General features: G+C 38.1%; 1 protein-coding gene across 1 annotated transcript in view; it reads right to left on the bottom strand.

Annotated features, from left to right (window-relative positions):
- The window catches only part of LOC122816715 (alpha-N-acetylgalactosaminide alpha-2,6-sialyltransferase 2-like), a 532,556-nt gene extending 519,858 nt beyond the window's left edge, over nucleotides 1-12,698 (bottom strand). The window contains exon 1 of the mRNA XM_044089704.1: nucleotides 12,374-12,698. Coding sequence (XP_043945639.1) covers nucleotides 12,374-12,510 — 137 coding nt within the window. The 5' untranslated portion in view covers nucleotides 12,511-12,698. The remainder of the gene's footprint in view (nucleotides 1-12,373) is intronic.
- Nucleotides 12,699-20,077: the final 7,379 nt, after the last annotated feature.

The following is a 20,077-nucleotide window of genomic DNA, read 5'->3' as shown; positions in this document are numbered from 1 at the left end:
CTGGTATGCACATGACTCCTAAAGGTTCCAGGTACACATGATGCAGATGACCCCACTGTACACACAACACTACTGGTCCCTCTATGGTTACCCCATTTACTTTTTTCATGATAATGATGTCGCACACAGCACATTGCAAGAGTACTGTTCTCACATAATGATTGGACAGGAACTGTTGTGTTAATGTAAATAAAATGCACAGAGTGATGTATTTGGCCAATGTACAAATGTTTAAGTGTATTAATGACACATGTCCGTCTGAGGGAGTTTTGATATTACATAGGACAACACCACTACATAATACAGGCATTGCTGGTGTTTCCCTTTTCATTCCTTTGTAATGCTTTGTTGTCACATGGGATATTCTTGATATATCTATATATATGTATGTATCTATATCTGGACATAAACACACACACATACAGCTACATGATGGAATACATTTCCTATACTGTTGACTGACTGTGCTGGATGATATGTTTGTGATAAGATCTGATGTCTGTGTATCTGCCATGGCTTAGTGGTAAATTACAATAGCTGTGTGTGCAGGGTTCCGGTTTTGAGACTTGCAGAGACCATTTATTTTGTTGCTGGGCAGAACAAGGCCGTTGGATACGGAGTGATTAAGGCACATTAAAGCAGTTGTGAGCAGGTGTGCGTAGGTTTGCACGGAGCTAAGCAGTGCTAACCTCCGGTTACAGTTTCTTACACTCAGTTATCCTCTACATTGCTTCATCATTGTAATACTCGCATACTGGCGGCCAAACAGGCTTACACCCGCTTGCTCCTGCACTTGCTAATGCACTGCATTGGGTGATTGCATCTGACACTAACACCCCTGGGTGGGAGTAAGGACCACGATATTACCTTGTGATGCCTATTACATCTGATTACATGCCTACAGTATCAGGAATGGCTGCCCATTAGGCGAAAGCATGCCGGTCGACTGTACGGAATCCGCGGCCTGTCCAGAGTTTGATTCATATTATTGGTGTGTTGCTCTTACAATCTGCACCTGTCTGGCTAATACATGGGAACTGACACTCTTCAATACAAACAAGTGATTGGTTTTGGAACCCACGTCCTTCAGCCGAGTCATGCTACTGCATACCTAATATTCTATCATCTTTCTAAGGTTCTCAATAGAATATGTGCTTTCTGTCCCTAACAGATCTATCATACAATTGGGGAAAAAACAACTGAATCAGGGACACGTCATAACAACATCAGGGACACATTTAAATTATTAGTGCTATTAACCTGACTCATTGACAGACTTAGAGCATATGAATTCAAAGACATTTTCTGAGGTAAATGATGTTTATAACTCTTAATTGTTGTCATTATTCATTATATGTAATTCACCACCTTTCCTCCAAAAGTCACTAGTTTTAGGAGGTATTAAGTGGGACAGAGTTAGAAACTGAGTCGAAATCAGGGATGTCCCTGGAAATCGGGGATAGTTCAGAGGTATGGTTCACATTTGTTCCCCCAATGGTTTATGTCCTGTCCAGTGGATTTGCTCTCAGGGATTGAGAGGTATGGGCGTGAGCTATGCCCATTTCAGAATATTACTTACATCCCAGGGGCGGACCTAATATGACTGCACCAGCCAACACCTGCACACCTAGGCCCATAATTTCATACCCATAGTTACCCCATCTGCCCCTCCTCTACAGCACTCATCCTTACTGTGGGTGCAGGTGGGGCATAAACACACCACTACACACTGCCCACTCTCCGCGTGTCGGGACACTTGTACGCTGTGTTATGGGTTATCAGGCTTGCACAACCTAGTAGTCCATGTACATCTACAGCCTGGTTTGATGAATCATTACTGGGACTGACGCCGATGATCATTAATTTGTGGGTGTCCTACAAGGGACATCGATGTCTATGTTTCAAGATTCTTGTGTGCTGTTTCCTATCATAGCTGTATATCTGTTTATATCTACACACACACACACACACACACACACACACTCACACACACACACACACACACACACACACACACACACACACACTCACACACACACACACACACACACACACACACACACACACACACACACACACACACACATATATATATATATATATATATATATATATACATATATATATATATATATATATATATATATATATATATATATATATATATATATATATATATTTGTTTGTGTCTTCGGCTTTTCCCAGCTAGGGTCGCCACAGCAGAACTCCGTCCACTAATGATTGGTAGTTGATTTTACATGGTGAGTTACCAGCCCTGATGCACAACCTTCAACGAAGGTATGCCATTCACACATGTCTCACGCAGAAGATGCTCTAGCTGAGAATCTAACCGACAGCATCTTACTGTGAGGCTTACAATGCTACCAAGCACCACCACCATGGTTTTAGATATATATATATATATATGTATACATAAATATGTATATATATATATATATATATATATATATATATATATATATATATATGTGTGTGTGTGTGTGTGTGTGTGTGTGTGTCTGTAAAGCAATGCATACCCCATGCAAACGCACTTACACACTATTACTGTTGTTTATATATGCTTAAACCTGCTTACTAGTGCCTTATTCATTATGACACTGACACTTCGCTCCAGTTAACTTTTAATTGTTATTTTGTAGGTTATACAGCGGACAGATGTAGCAATATGTTCATGTACAGATTACCAATGGTAAATGGTATGTGATGCAGTGGGATTCAGAACAGGAATGTCTATTCATTAGGCAGTTGCTCTAACCAATACACTATTGCTGTGCTGCTTCATTTGCATATATACCCATATACCAATGGCTCCTGGTTCTCCAAACACCCACCTCAACACCTCCCTAACACTGCAGTCATCCATTCTCCAGTTCGAATCGCGGTATATCCACACAACTACACATTGGCCACTCCCTACTCCTATAGACCTAGCCCTCCGGTTGACTCACTCCACATATCCTCAGAACTCCCAAACTTTTAGTCCACAAACATTGGTGACATGAGCGACTAAAAGGACACTAGTCACAATTTTTGGGTGGTTCCACATGGGACACGCATGTGTTTATGTCAAGATTAGACTCTATACTTCATTACATCCTTACTCCCGTTAACATGACGCTACAATAAATTAATAAGTATGAATATGTGGTAATGCACATGTTACACATGAGAGGCTAATTATGTACGTGTTTGGTGTATTTCTTTTACAATTAGACCGGTTTAGTAATTGGCGTTGCTGTAGCAGGCAGATCACAGGAAAGATTCCATGTGTGGGAAAGTCCACACTTTTGATTTTTTTCAGCACAGCACTGACTTCGGACATTGTACACACTTTTGCATTTTAGCAGTTTCGCCCCTTCCCTCTTATGCACATTCTATTATTCTATCTACTGTCGAGGTTTGTAAGGGCACATTCATGTTATTTATGTCTGCAAATAGAATGAATGTTTTACAGAGAATATACTTCTACATACTGATGTCTGCATGTGTGTATGCATATATACTTATAACGAACTCGCTGACCTCCATGGGGCAGTCCATTTAGAACCAGCCCATCCAACCCTGGCACGCCTGACTCCATAATTTCATACCCATAGTTCCTCCACCTCACCCGAGTTCAATATACATGCATACCATCCATTGTCCAGTTGTTATCGTAGCCATGGCACACCTCCACACATTGCCCTCTCCCGAGCTTTAGGGGCCCTATACATGTGTTGTCCCAACCCATGTATTCTCAGGCTCTCCACCATTTAGTCCTTGAACATACCTGCCCTTGCTTGTGTAATGGTCGGATGGCCAAATAGCCTATCAATTTTTGGGTAGTCCCACCAGGGATTACCCTCTGTGTGTAAAGTAGACTTAGCAAATCAACAATGTTACTCCCACTGGTAATATCCTGCCTGTGGTGTGAGTAGCAGTGCTTTGCTCACTCCTCCCCAGCTTGATATGACATACGCTGACAACACTATATAATACTGGGGTTGCTGTTGATTCCCTTCTCATTCCTTTTGTATGCTTTATTATTATGTCATTCTTTCTGACATATATATATATATATATATATATATATATATATATATATATATATATATATATATATATATATATATATATATTATATATCTGTACATACTTATATATATTTCCTATGCTGGGCACTGCTTAGACCTGCGCAAGCGCACTCAGACTTGCTTACTGGTACTTATATGTGTTTACTGCTGCTTATTTGTGCTTACACCTGCTTACTAGTGCCTTATTCATTATGAAAGTGCCACTTTGCTTGAATGATATTTAAGTTAAATATCTCATACGATATTCTTATGTCGGTTTTACAGCAAAACAACATTCATTCCACATGGAAAATGATATGTGCTATTATTGGGCTCGAGCAGTGAATGCCTGTTCATTAGGCAGATGCTCTAAACACTACACTATTGACATTTACGTTGATTCCGCATGTTTTTCTCTATTTGAATGAATTTGATGTGTAAGCTACGCCCGGTGGAGGGCAGTGACGTGCAAACATGCTGCACTTTGCTTACACCTTCGATATTGCAGCAATTCAAATGTATAATAGGGACACAGAGAATTTAATTGTGAAAGTTACAGGGACAGGGCTCAACATTCCACTACGTGCTTGTGTGTTTACTACTTTGATTTTATTTCACTGTTCGTGGACACTCTTGTATGCTTAGCATACATTTTGGTACCCACAGACACTGAATTACTGATTTACTATTAGAGGTGGGCTCTACTAGTAGGCATAGTAGGTTTTGCAACTGTCGGGGCATGTTTACGCCTCTGTAGAGCACTTGTACATGCCACCTGCACTCGCACACATTTCCTGTGCACGTCAAGGGTGCGGTGGCATGCCCTCATAAATATTCATATGGCGCTGCTGCACCATCTGTAGTGAGGATGCTTGGCGCAAGGCTAAAACCGTCCTTGCGCTGATCTTCTTGAATCCCGGGGTATATGTATACACTACTTTTCTGTTCAATGTATGTTGTTTTTTTGTGCTAATTTTGCTTAAAATTAAATCTTATGACAATGTTGTATATGTTTTTAAGGAAATCTCACAACTATTATTTAAAAGAAATGCCATTTTAAGTAAGTTGCTTGGATTTTCTTTATGGTGCCCATTGTTCAAAGACGTCAGACCATTTAAAGGAGTGGTTTATCTTACTGAGATGAAGTAAAAATGAAGCACCTGTGACTTCATAGTAAGAAATCTCTTTCTGTTCCTAGAGGACTGTGAGTCCCACAATAAAACAATAACCCCCCCCCCCCATATTTTGTACTGTAAAATGTTTTAACTGGTTAGGGAATACTCTAATTTATGTTTTCATTGTGTTATCTGCTCTATTTACTGGTTTCAGTCTGTAAAGAAACAAACAGATAAGATACTAAGGAATGCAATAACTATGGTTAGTTGTATTGAGGTTTCTGCTTCTTCCCTTTTAGCTTTGTGGGTTATTTGCATGGAGCAGTACTGTCTTTTGAAGCTGAACATGCCCCATTTTATTAGTAAATTAGTTTTGTACTTATTTGTACTCCTCTCATTGGTTGCAGATTGTTGGATCAAAGCTCATGTTCACTCCTTACTGTGCTGTAGCTACCCATCATCCACTGGTACTACTTTTTAGTTAAGAAGCTCCTCTGACTATTGCATAAACAATGCTATAGGAAATCATAGTTGAAAAGTAATCCTCATTTTCCTGTAATTGTCTTTCTACTGGCACAATCAGGTTTCTCTTACTATGTGAGGAGTTCTTGTCCTGATTAGGAGTCTGCCACCTTTAACTTAACTGACTTTTGACTTTCCTTCTGAAATTTTAGTGTGAGAATTAAGACATCTGTTTATAAGAGTTCTTGAACAAGTGGGAATTTCACCATGTGCTGTAACCCTGCATACTGCTAACACCACCGGTAAGCACCCCATGATTTAAACCTTCTGCATTTGTTGTCTAATAAAATCCATATGACAGTCACCTTGAAATACTTTAGTTAGGCTAATAAACTGTGGTTTATAACTTCTGCTGTAATTATGTACGCAATTCAGTTTGTTTTCAAACCTTCAGATGTTACTGGTGCCTCTGTCTTTACTCTGGTGGTGTAAAGTGCTAATCTTTTTGATTTTGCAGAATAGCTTTTTACCACCCATTCCATTTTTTGATTTGCACATTTGTGACATGTTTTCCTTTGCTTAGACATTAATTCCTCATAATTCGAGTGTTTGGAGAGTGCATGATATATGAAGTTTTTTTGGAGTATCATCACTACATGGTCATTTCTCAGTATAAGAAGCTGGTTTGGGTTGGCCACCAGATGTCTACTTTTATAGCTACCCACTTACCTGCCAGCCATTGACAACAATTATGTCATCTCTCAGAGGGGCTTTACTTAAGCTGTGCTATTTCATGCACAGCTTTGTGAGATTGCAAGGGATGAACTTGTCATGATGAAAGGGCTTGTTACCTGCTTTTACAAGTAGTTACCCCAAAAATGTGGGTTAGCTGTGCAGTGGGATTGTGAGAGGGCTTGTTGCATATTTTTGCAAGTGATGTTATCCCATCCCTGCTGTCTGCTAGAGACTGTAAGTGGAGAAAACATCCGGAGACATAGGAGAAGCCACACTGAGACACATGGCCCCAATCCTTCCCATTGGGACAGCTGAATAGGCTGCAACTCTTCATTCTCATACATTCTCCATCTCCCCAGCTGCAGATTGAACCTAGATCCTCAGGGTAATAGTCAAGGTGTTAACCCTGTGTACTATGGAGCTGGCTTTAAGATGTGCATAATCAGTGATGGTGATTGTTTGCAGGAAGAAATTAATATATGGTAAAAGACTGAAGTGCAAGTGACTTGGCAAAAGCGTAAGTAAGGAAGGCAGCATTGCATTTAGACTGTGTCTCTTGACTAGTAGTAAGAAGTGATATCGTTGCTAGGTGAAATAAAGATGGCTGATGCTGGGATGCATGGCTGACCTTTTTCAATCCTCTCTGAATGCAATCAGCCACTAAATTGTGATGCTGCTTTCCTGGTATGAGATTTTTACTTACACTCATGATAGTTTGAACACATTGCTGACATAAAGTACTTAGAAATGCTTTCTATGATTTGTGTGTAAATGATTAACAGTAAGAAGTAATTCTGATGTTGTAATTATTAAAATGCAGATGAACTGATAATGGCTAAGAATATTAAATCAGATCACAAGGCATTACCTCAATAACTCAATCTCTTCATAATGCATATTATCGCTAACAGTCTGCATGTATCTGCAACTGACATAATTATTCTAAATATATCCTTTTTCTAATTTCTCCAAATGTGTTGGATTTCTAATGCCATGATGGGAATGGACCCCATTCCTAAGTTAGGGTATTATTAAAGTACATTAACTCAGTATTGCTTCAATCTCGGATGTTAGCCAAGAGTATTCTTCTCAGCACCTGCAATCTTTTTGTGTGGCTTATCTAATGTAAATCATTTTGGTTGAAGTGATTACTGTTGTACTTTCCTCTGGCCCAGGACAAGGCTGAAAAAAGCCATTGGAGCATGTCACTTGTCCCAGTGAACAACTTATAAATAAATAAGAAAGTATGGTTGGCTCCTTCAAGCAGTAGCCCACCATAGTAGAAAAAGATTCAGTGTGAGAGAGACAGATATAAATGAACAAGTTGTTGTCTCAAGGCTGGGGGTAAGATTTAAGAAGACAGGATGTATTTAGCAGTGTGCGTGGTTTGTTTACCCAGTGCAAAGTTAGACCAACTAATCAGCTCTGCTCTCTCAGTATTAGTTATTGAGGCAATAAACGTAAGTACTAAAAACTAAGTCACAATGTGAATTAAAAGAGCATGATAGTGCACTGAAAACAGAGTGAGGCCATAACTGGACACACTGAATGCTTCCGAAGTATAAGGAACTGACACTCTTATGTAGCTTTAAGGACTGTAGTTTACTTAACAAAACTAGTGCAAATATTCATTTCAGCATACAGTATGCTTCTCTGTCACCTACATCATTTCAGCTGTCAGTTACAGAAGTTAAAGTCAAAAACACTGAAAGCATTATAGTCCCAAGCTTTTTTCGTGATCAACTAATCAAACTACAGGCTGTTTTAGGGCATGAATGATACATGATCTTATGCAGGCTGATTTTCAAGAATGTTTCTGGGGCATACTTCTCATCTGCACAGATTTTCACAGAATGTCCAGATTTTTGCCTTATGTTTTTGGTTTGTTTCTCATAAAACTGTGGTTTTCTGGCAAATCACTGACAAATCATAGAGGGTTAAAGTCAGAAAATAATGACAAGCATTTGAGTTTCTGACTTCATACCCTCCGAAAAAATTCATGCTAATACAAAACTTGTTATTCTATCAACTTTCTAAGTTTGAAAGAGTAATATTTAAAAAGTGTCCCTATTTTTGGGCCTTTGTCCTCCCATTATTTATGTTTTTGTCTTGATTCCTAGCTCTAAGAGGTTGAGAGGTATAAGACACAGGGTCATAGCATTTGTTTGGCTAGCTGGTACCAAAGATCAAATCATTACTGTTGGATTAGTAAACCTATGAAGGGGTCAGTAAAGCCTCCACTTTTCTAAGGTGCTTTTCCATAATCAGGACACCTAAATGGCAATTTGTTATCTTTAAACTGCTTTGTGAATAATTATACCTATATTTGTAAATAAATAAAAAAAAACAATGTAATGTGAAAACTTTGCTGGGAAATGCACCACGTTCTAGAAACAATTTTACAATGTGAATACACTGCAGAGATATGTTATCATGTTCTTATTCAATATGAATGTACTAAGTCAAATATTTTGTGTTAGTAGACCATCTCACCTACCTAGTTATAAAATTGTAAATTAAACAAATAAATCACTTTAGTAATGTAAAGGCAACTCTGCTAATCTCTTCCAAGGACTGTGTTTGCACAGAATTATCAGATGTACTATTGGCTAAGAGTTAATAATCTTGTAAAAGAGACACAAGGTAATTGTAGGGTTGAGTGATTACCAGGTGATTTACTGTACTTTGCATAGTTTATGTATTGTAGAATTCTTCTGCTATCTCTTCCTTCGCTAATCAGACCCTGCTTTGTTAAGTGACATCATGCTGTACCCCTATCAGTACATGATGAGATCATACAACACCCGTGATCTGTGCAGTGACACTATGGCATGCCATTTCTAGCTCACAGTGTGGTCATGCTTGTCCCTGGTTCAGATGGTGACATCATGTTGTATCCTGTTTATACATGATTAGATTATGCTGTGCCCCAAGTAGGTGCTTTGATATCATATTATGCCACTGGTAGTATACACAGAGACTGTGCTCTGCCCCTGTTCTGTGCAGTGACATCATGCTGCACACCTGTTAGTGCATGATTAGGTCATGCTGTACCCCTGGTAGGTGCAGTGACATCATGTTGGCTCCCTTTTAGTACATGTTGACATCATGTTATATCCCTAGTCTGTGAGGTAACATCATGTTATATCTCTGTTAGTACATGATTAAGTTGTGCTGTGCCCCTGGTTTATGCATTGTTATCATGTTATATTCCTTTGGATACACACTCAGCACGTTACATCTCTTGTCTGTGCATTGACATCATGCTGCGTTCCTATTAGTACATGATTAGATATTGCTGTGCCCCAATAGGTGCAGTGATATTATGCTGTGTCCATGTTAGTACACACTGACATCATCTGTGTCCCTGGTCTGTGTAGTGACATCATGTTGCTCCCTGGTTAGTACATGATTAAGGGCCAGAATCCAAAAGAGTTGCTCACAGTGTAAGTTTGTCCTTTTTCCAAAAGACTTGCTGTCAGTGTAAGTGACCTACTTTGGTATAAGGCCTATCTATAATCAGACTTACACCCTGAGTCAGATAATGAAAGACATGCTCTCTATGTAAATGGGTACTTACACTGAGAGCAAGTCTTTTGGAATCAGGTCCTAAGTCTTGCTGTACACTCAGTATGTTTAATGATATGTTGTGTCCATAATTTCTATACAATGAGGTCCTACTGTGTCCATAGTCTGTGTAGCAACATCATGTTCTGTCTCATTTAATACACAGTGAGTGCCACGTCATCAGTTCCCTTTGTAAATGTTTTTTGTTTTGTTTTGCTGTAAGCTCAGACTGTACCATTATTTATTTTATTTAATTACTTATTTATTTATGTCATGCTTTTCTGTGCTTTATTTTATGCAGTGAGTTAATATTGTACCTCTATTTTTTATGGGGATTATGCTTTTCCACTAGTTTTGCAGCTAAGGTCATGCTATGCCCATGTTTTATTTTCCTGTGGTGACACCATATAGAGTTTCTGTTTGCCTCACTTGTTTTCTTTTATACTCGGACCATACTGCAACCCTGTTTTTTCAGCAATGTCATGCAAGTGCTCCTGGTTTATTTATTGAGGTAATTCATTTGTTCATTTCTCTGATAGCCAGCTTATCCTGTTTATGGCTGCAAGAAAGCCTGAGCCTATTCTGTAATTCAGTGCTTTGCAAAGCAGAAAAACTAATTCTGCAGAGAGTGCCAGCCTATTGTATGACACATTGCAGACAGGTTACCTCCCACTCTGCATGCACAACTACAGACAGGTTGGAAAATTGATAATTCATCTACCACATTTTTAGGATGAAAAGAAAGAAAGAAACTAAACCACTCAGTAAAAATGTATATGGATTCATTTTAGACATGTAGATTCACTAAGATAGTGCCACAGATGAAAAATGAACTGGAGATCCAAGCAGCAGCAACAACAACCCCAGCTGCTGAACTCCTGTGCGATCATATTGATCATATTGCAACCCTGGTTTGTGCATCAAGTTGTGCAATTGTTTTTTACATTGGAATAATTTTTTGCTCTAATATTTTTGCAGTGAGAATACATTTTCTTTACTTTTTGCATTTATGTCATGATTTGCCCTTGCTTTTTTTGTACTGACATCATGCAATTAGCATTTTTTTGCCACAAGACCACACTTTGCTCCTATTTTCAGCAACAGCTCATACTGAGCTGGGCTTTTCTGATGATATCATGCTATGATCATGGTTTTTGCACAAGATTTTCTGTGCTCTTGATTTTTAGTAAATGCACTCCTGTTTTTGTAGTGGGATACCTGGTGGATGGGTAGAAACAGAGAAAAATCATGTAAGAAAAAAAGTCAATAATAAAATTAAGGGCTGTGTAACATTTGCAACTCAACAAAACTGAAAAAATATTCTGTTGTAAGGAATTTAAAATATAATTAATAGGGGAAGATCGTTGCTTTTAGTGGAGTACTGTTGGGCTAGGATACCTCCATCACTGGTAACTATAGCAAACCTGCAACTTGGAAATGCAGCCTTCAGAAATGGGCATATTATTTCAAAGAAGGCTTTACGTTATAGTGTGGAGTTGTTTTAACCTCTTTCATGTATTCCAGTTTTGTTTGGAACTTTAGCCAGCTTTAGTGCACGCTACGTAACATTTTGACTTGCTTATAAATTTAACAGTAACTGGAAAGGTGTACACCCTGTTGATGTTACCAGACAAAGTTCTACATCTTTAACATCCAGTGTGTTGGATGACAGGATGTTTCTTGATCATACAGACTCCATGATTTTTAAAACCATTTTTGTAACTTTAAGCATCACATCAATCTCTGTTTAGAAAACAGAAACATAGCTGAACAATGCTCATTGAACGGAATAACTTAATAAAGGTTGTTGCATTGCAAATATGCACACATACATATGCACACTCACACACACGCACACACACACACACACACACACACACACACACACACACACACACACACACACACACACACACACACACACACACACACACACACACACACACACGCACACACACGTACACACACACATGCATGCAGGCAGTCACACATGCACATTGAAACCTGCACTTGTACAAGCTGTCTGTATTAAACATATCTTTGCAGTAATTTAATGGGAATGATTAAATATTCATTTAATCTTAAATTGTATGTATTCTGGAGGTTTTCTGTCCAGGACTCCATGGAAAATGAATTCTGTTGACCCAGTCGGACTATCCCTGTAACCAAATTGCAAATAAAATAAATAACTTAAATACATACATAAATGACTGCTGAACATAAACTATGCATGCTATTAATAAATTCCCTGTTACTGACTACTGTGACTTGTCTCATGGCTTGTAGTAATTGACATTTATTTCATGCAATCTTTAGCTTTCTGATATTCCTAGTTTACAGTACAAAAAAATCATACACTACTGTCCCATGTTATTAGATATTTCCCTTTGTTGAAATGCTCCAGTACTGCATTCATCTTACCTTACTAATCGCTGATAACGTGATGAAGTTATTTTGCTGTATAATATACAGGATGCTATTAGTAAAATAGCTCCAAGTATAGAAGTAGTGCACAATTTCCTTTTCATCTGACTGCGAATAGTTCTGAATACAGACATTTTTATATTCCTTGTTCAGGTTAGAACTATTTGTTCATACTGAGAGACAACAGAACACATGGCTGTTGCTCGTAATTTATGAATATCAGATGTGACAGCTATATTAGCAAAATATTAACAGAAACTCTCAAACCTCGCCTTTCTTGATATGTACCACTATCTCGCCAGAGAGATTTGTTTACATCTATTTCCAAATTCAGCAGAAAAACACAGGAAGACAAACATAATTTGTCCATTACATCACAATTTTATCATGTTATGACTGGTGGGGCTTTGGCAGTATGCAATGTTATAACCGGAACAGGCTTTTACTTGCAAAGGCTCTGCCTTGTACATTAAGAATTGTGGAAGTAACTACAGTGGTAAATGAATAACAAATAATAAAAGCTAGCCTGCCAACATATTTATTAAACCACATTTTGTTCTAAGAATGAAAAATGCACATTGCTTTCCTTACACCACAAGAAAGGTTTGATCCTCTTTTTCAGTCTAACAAGTACACATCTGATGCTTCATAAAATGCATGTTTGCAGTCTTTTATCAGTTTAAACTGCTTCTTTATTGGTATACAGATGACTTGCTTTATTCTAGACCCTAATAATGTACTGGGGAATAAAAGAAGTCTTATTGCCAGTTTTAATATTACACACAAATTAAAATCTACACAGTGCTCAGCCAAGTAAAATTCAGCAAATAACAGAAGAAACCAAGTCAGTCAGTTAGCAGCGCAGCAAAAACCTTTTAATCCACAGAGATAAAATAATAACGGTTAAGTGCTTTCATCTGACAAAACAGACATATTCAGAACCAAGTTACTCAATCAAATTAACTGAGCCCGGGCGTTTAAACCCTGGCTTTGCTATTTAACTGTTAATTTGATTGAGTAACTTGGTTCTGAAGATGTCAGTTATGTCACATGAATGCGCTTAACCGTTACTTGTGGATTTTTATCTCTGGATTAAAAGGTTTTTGCTGTGTTGCTAACTGACTGACTTGGTTTCTTCAATTTTAACATTAATGAAGCATGCAATAAGAACAGATTAAGACACTGCAATAAAGCAAACTTAATCCCCAGGATTCAATAAACTCCTTGTAGGTTTAGCACAGGGCCTACAGACAGTATTTTCACATATGTGATGTTGCTCATCGCGTGGCATCGTGCCATGCATATTAATGAGGCATGATACTCATAAACAAGGTTTCGTGGCTTGCACTAGTGTTGCTGGCTGCCAAACCTCTTATATGAATGTGGAATTGGATAACATTTCTGTGTAAGGTTGCTTGCAGCGAAAGCAAATTGTATGACAGCACAGCAATTGCTTTACCCTTTCCTGAGTTTTCTTCATTAAAATTTGTTTGGGGAACTGTCATAGATTGTTTTTCTTCATTTCAACTATTTTTCCTTTTTTTTTTTTTTTTTGCTAGTGTTGAGCCACTTAGCACAAATGTGTTTGGCCGTGCTCATCTGGTTTGTGTGAAGTGCGGCAGTGCACCAACTGAATGAGCGGACCACCCAGACTGCAGACAGGACCCAGACAGATACACACATAAACTGGATGCATTTAATTAATACTATTGGCCATCGCACAAACATGGTAAGTGGCATTGCACTGGGATTAACAGCGAGAACGTTGCAGTGAATACTAAAATAGGGAATGTCATGTAAGTAATCCTGCAGCAGCAGGTGTTAAGTGTAGGTCTGGAGTGCAGATGGTCCTGGTTTCTAGTACAGGGTGTGCAAACGTTGTTTTACTATTGTGAAAATGCAGATTATAGCAAAGAAGTGCAACATACACAACTGTTTTTTCAACCTTCTTGTGGAAGAGCTGTAAATGTAGGACTACAGTATATGTGGTCCAGGGTGCGAATACAGCATATTCCATAACTTTTAATGTTATGTCACTTCATATTATAGTCACTCTCAGTTATACCACTTGACATAGTGTAGCTGATATTAATATTTATATGAGCGAGAACTGAGATACTACTATTGTGTCAGTTACTTATTTTTTATCTATGTCGTGCCCATATACTATCAAAATTATGACTGCATACTATGTTCATGCAAGCATATTTCTGCTCTCTGGACTGTCATGGCCTCTCCATTTGACTAACACAGTTACACAAGTGCCTGTATACCAAATAACCTTAAAATTACATTGCTTGCCACTGTTGTATATCGCTAACTATTATGAAAACGCATTGCCCAGTAGAGCGTACCCTCGACTATCATGTTTGCACAATGGTACCTGATGTGCAACTTTTTCAAATGTTGCAAAACCAACAAGTGTGCAGTCTCAGGAAGAACAATACATGCAACTGGCAGATAAACATCAGGATACAAAATGCAATTGGTGGGAAATCTTCTACATTGGGCTTGATCTATAGTAGTCATGTCTAGTGTTTGTGGTGAGGTAGTGTGCTTCTGAGTGCAAGGGTGGGGTATTCAGGAGTCCAAACAGTTTATTGGACTCCTATTTAAGGAGCATGGACCCTGGTTGCTGCAGTGAGACTATTTTGGTTCAGGCTACAAGTCTGAAGCCTGGAATAGTATTGCCAGAGCTTTGACCAGTGCTACAGGTATCCCCATACTGGTGAACAATGCAGGCATAATTTTGATGACCTCCAGAGGAAGAAGCGGGATACCCTTGACCACTGGATTGGGGAATTTAGTAAGGGGACACCCCACAGATGTGTAAGTATCAATTTCAGTGACTAATTGTAACAGTTAAAGGCTGAATATAGTTAACTGGTATTCATAATGGTATTCTGTTCTGTTCTGTTTTTTTCCTCAGCTGCGATTGAGCGAGCATCGAATGTGAGATCCTATGCCACGCGGTTGGCAAAGATGTGTGAACCATGTGGTATGTATGCATCAGAACTGTACTGTTATCATAGCATTAAAAGTTAAAGATGGCTTAGATGGTATTAAATAGAGTTGTATCAAATTGAGCATGCATATCTCAACTGTATGCATGTGTAGCACAAAGCAAATAACAGTGAGCATGCATGTCTAAACTGTAAAAGGAAAGTATGCATGCAATAGTCTATAGGACAAAATAACAGTAGTATTAGAGAGTAGTAAGCGGTTGTGGGTTCAAAAAAACCACACTTCCCAAATATACAATACTGTTAGGTTTTCATCATTATTAGAATGTAATGTCAGACTTCTATATCAGTGGCACAAATGGCCTGCTGTAAACTGTAATGAGTATAACTAGAACGCACACGTGCAATATATGCACACATCAGAGATTGCTGGATGCAGTCTGTACTATAGTGTGCATTTAACACAGCACTCCATATATATTCACTCTAACAAGCATCAAATTAGAAACTAATTACCCAATCAAAATGTCAACTCAATTAAAACCAATTTAAACCCCACCATAAATTACCATTCAAAGGTTAAAATACCAAGCATACATTAAAAACCAAATCAATTTTTTCCTTTTTTATGATTTTTTCAGAATTCATATGTAACCTGATCATTTCCTATTTAAAAACTTATCACAATTTAATAACCATCCTTCAACTTTATAAATAAAGTAAGTAATAATAAATATGTTTATAAATACACATAAAGTTAATAATATGAAAATGAATTTAAATTCTTGCATTTCTAACACTACCTCTTTAAAACAAAGTCTAACTATATAAGTAAGATTTAACATCACTGAGGCTCCCCAACTGAACATTCATCTAAGTAGAGCTTTTAGCTTAAGAATACACTTAATTGAAGCAAAATCATTCAAACCTGGGGGAATATGTGCAGAAGTTCTGATCTGCCAAAACAGTTCTTGCTCTTCCAAGTGTAACTGCCAAGGTCCACCCCTAATATCATTTTTAACCTGGTGGACAACAGTAAATAGGAAACCATGTTCTGGATACTCTAACTTGTGCCTAGCGAGTGCATTAGTCAAATCATTCCTCCCTATGGCATAAAGATGTTCATATACTCTCTTCCTTAACCTCCTCTCGGTTTTGCCTATGTAGAAGGAGGGACATTTCTCACATAAGGCGACATAAACTACCCCCCTAGATTCACAGTTATAATTACCATTAATAAAGAAATTTTTCCTATTAACGTTAATTTTAATACCAGGGAGGATAAATTTACATTGTGGGCACATTCCACATTTTTGCATACCCACGGCCTTATCTTTACTTTTAACCTTGGTCTTTTCTACAAGATTTTTAAGATTAACACCCCTTCTATATGTAAATGTTGGGTGTGTGCCTAAAACTTTAACTAAGCCCCTATGTAAAAAGAAAATTAATCCTAGGTAGTGCCGTGGTAGCATTGTTTGTATTGACATTAAGTGTTCTCTCCATCGTGTCACCACCCAACCGGGATAGCTATGGGTTCACCCTGTGGGTGCAGGTTTGCAAACAGTGTAATGGCATTTTGGGAATGTCACTTGCTGTTCAATAATGAAATGTATCAACAACATGTCACTTGGTATACTAGGTACCAAGATGACATGTGTTTTATCTGGAAAGGGTCCCTTAATCTGATATCTGACTTCATAGACAGCATTTCTAGAATGACTGACTTCTTATAATTTACATACTCTATAGGAGTTGATGAAATAAACTTCTTAGATGTAAAAATAAATAAAGACAAAGTAAACAACAAGTTTAAATCCATGATTTATAGAAAGGTAACCTTTTCAAACAGTTACCTTCACTTTTCAAGTTGTCACCCCTTTTATCAAAAAAGAAGTGTAGTAAAGGGACAGTTTGTTAGGGCTGCCAGGATGATATCAGATGAGGTAGATTTCATTAAGGAATGTGATAATATAGGGGAAATATTCTTGAGTAGAGGGTATCCTGATCGTCTAATAAAGCAGATGATGGATGAAGTGCTGGTCAAAAGAAGCAACGCACACTTCTTGCCCCTGTTGGGTGGTGGCACGATGGATAGAACACTTAATGTCAATACAAATAATGCTACCACGGCACTACCTAGGATTAATTTTCTTTTTTCATTTTACATTCAGTACAGACCACCAAATAATTCGGGAAATTTTAATCAAGAATTGGAGTATCATCCTAGAGGATAGGGGCTTAGTTAAAGTTTTAGGCACACACCCAACATTTACATATAGAAGGGGTGTTAATCTTAAAAATCTTGTAGAAAAGACCAAGGTTAAAAGTAAAGATAAGGCCGTGGGTATGCGAAAATGTGGAATGTGCCCACAATGTAAATTTATCCTCCCTGGTATTAAAATTAACGTTAATAGGAAAAATTACTTTATTAATGGTAATTATAACTGTGAATCTAGGGGGGTAGTTTATGTCGCCTTATGTGAGAAATGTCCCTCCTTCTACATAGGCAAAACCGAGAGGAGGTTAAGGAAGAGAGTATATGAACATCTTTATGCCATAGGGAGGAATGATTTGACTAATGCACTCGCTAGGCATAAGTTAGAGTATCCAGAACATGGTTTCCTATTTACTGCTGTCCACCAGGTTAAAAATGATATTAGGGGTGGACCTTGGCAGTTACACTTGGAAGAGCAAGAACTGTTTTGGCAGATCAGAACTTCTGCACATATTCCCCCAGGTTTGAATGATTTTGCTTCAATTAAGTGTATTCTTAAGCTAAAAGCTCTACTTAGATGAATGTTCAGTTGGGGAGCCTCAGTGATGTTAAATCTTACTTATATAGTTAGACTTTGTTTTAAAGAGGTAGTGTTAGAAATGCAAGAATTTAAATTCATTTTCAAATTATTAACTTTATGTGTATTTATAAAAATATTTATTATTGCTTACTTTATTTATAAAGTTGAAGGATGGTTATTAAATTGTGATAAGTTTTTAAATAGGAAATTATCAGGTTACATATGAATTCTGAAAAAAATCATAAAAAAGGAAAAAATTGATTTGTTTTTTAATGTATGCTTGGTATTTTAACCTTTGAATGATAATTTATGGTGAGGTTTAAATTGGTTTTAATTGAGTTGACATTTTGATTGGGTAATTAGTTTCTAATTTGATGCTTGTTAGAGTGAATATATATGGAGTGCTGTGTTTAATGCATTTTGTCTGATGAAGGCTAAGCATTGTCTTGGCTGAAAGTGCTTACAGTAATAAATTAGTCCGTGCCTTATTTACCAGTCCGATTCCGCTGTCTTTTTTGTTGTTTTTGAAGTTTTAAGTTTTGTGTATTTTGGTAATTCATATAGTGTGCATTTGTTATGAACTGGGTAGTCTTAAAAGTAATAAAGAAATTTGTTTGGATTTTGTAGTGTTAAAAGTAAAGGTAACAGAATAGAGTCAAATAATTGTATCGAAGCTTTGTATGCCACATATGAAATTACTACAGCACAGCAGGGTAGGCCTGTCCCACAGGATCCTCCTGTCCCCACTCCACCAGCTACAGCACCGCTGCCCAGCATATTTGGTCTGCAACCCAGCAGCACCCCCTCTGTTGCACCTGCACTGCCTGGCCCCTGAAATAGTTCTGCCCCAGAGGATAGGCCTGTGGTTCCCTCCATGAGCAGTGGAGGAGGTGATGACTTTATCACCCGAGAAGAACTGCCAGGGATGGTGTATATGATTGTGTGTCGCACTGTGGGTGCACATCTATGCCAGATGGAGTGTCTACTTTCCATCCTGGTTCAAAATACCTGAAGAAGACACAAACATCAGTCACTGCAGCCAGCAGTGCAGTGAGGTGACTGTGATGAAAGTCCAGTGTGTGAGGACTTGATTCTTACTGTCTCCTAGCTTGATGTGCATGGGACCTCGATTTCCCCACCCTCTCCCAAATCATGGCGTTCACCCAACTCTTGAGCCCTTCACCATCCCTGTGTCTTGTCTTGTATGTCCTGTCTGTCTGCCATTGCTTCCTCACCTACCCAACTACCTGATCCAGACATACCTACATCTTTGTGTATGTTGTGATAAGTTAAATGTAACATGAATACTCTTCTCTGTCTCGGACTAGACCTATTGGGAGCAGCATCAGCATTGCCTGCAGCCTCTAGCACATACAAATAGATTAAAGCAGCAGCAGCAGCCCCTAGCGTTCTGTCTGTGTAGACTTTCTGTATCTGTACCCCACAACTTTTGAAATCTGCAGGAAAAAATAGCATGGCGTCTACATGGATGCTTTATAACTTGTTGAATAACACCACCAGATTGGTTGATTAGCATAAAATTCAGCCGCTTATGGTGTAATTAGCATCTCTGAAACACAGGCTAAGACAGATGCAATCCATGAATAATCTACTCCATTATAAAAAGGCAAATGTTTAGCTAGACAAACTGATGGTGAGGATACTTAACTACATGTTTGCAGGACTTCACAGAAGTGTATTTCTTCACAAGATATCATTACAGAGGAGTATTGAACTCCAACAGGTATGCTGTCATTTTGGTAACTATGTAATGCATATGCTGGAATATGTTTATGAATAATGTGAAGCAAAGGCTTTTACACTTTTATCTGTATGCATTAGTTAGAAGTGTACTGATGGCACGGCCTTGTTTGTCAAGCCATTTTCAGAGGTGCACATGATACATAACAATAGAATGCTGTGTGATAAATATGTGCAAA

This window comes from Protopterus annectens, chromosome 12.part0 (genome assembly GCF_019279795.1).
Source record: "Protopterus annectens isolate FY-2018-M chromosome 12.part0, PAN1.0, whole genome shotgun sequence".
Lineage (NCBI taxonomy): Eukaryota > Metazoa > Chordata > Ceratodontiformes > Protopteridae > Protopterus > Protopterus annectens.
The sequence above is the reverse complement of the archived record's forward strand: the minus strand, read 5'-3'. Positions and strand labels throughout refer to the sequence as shown.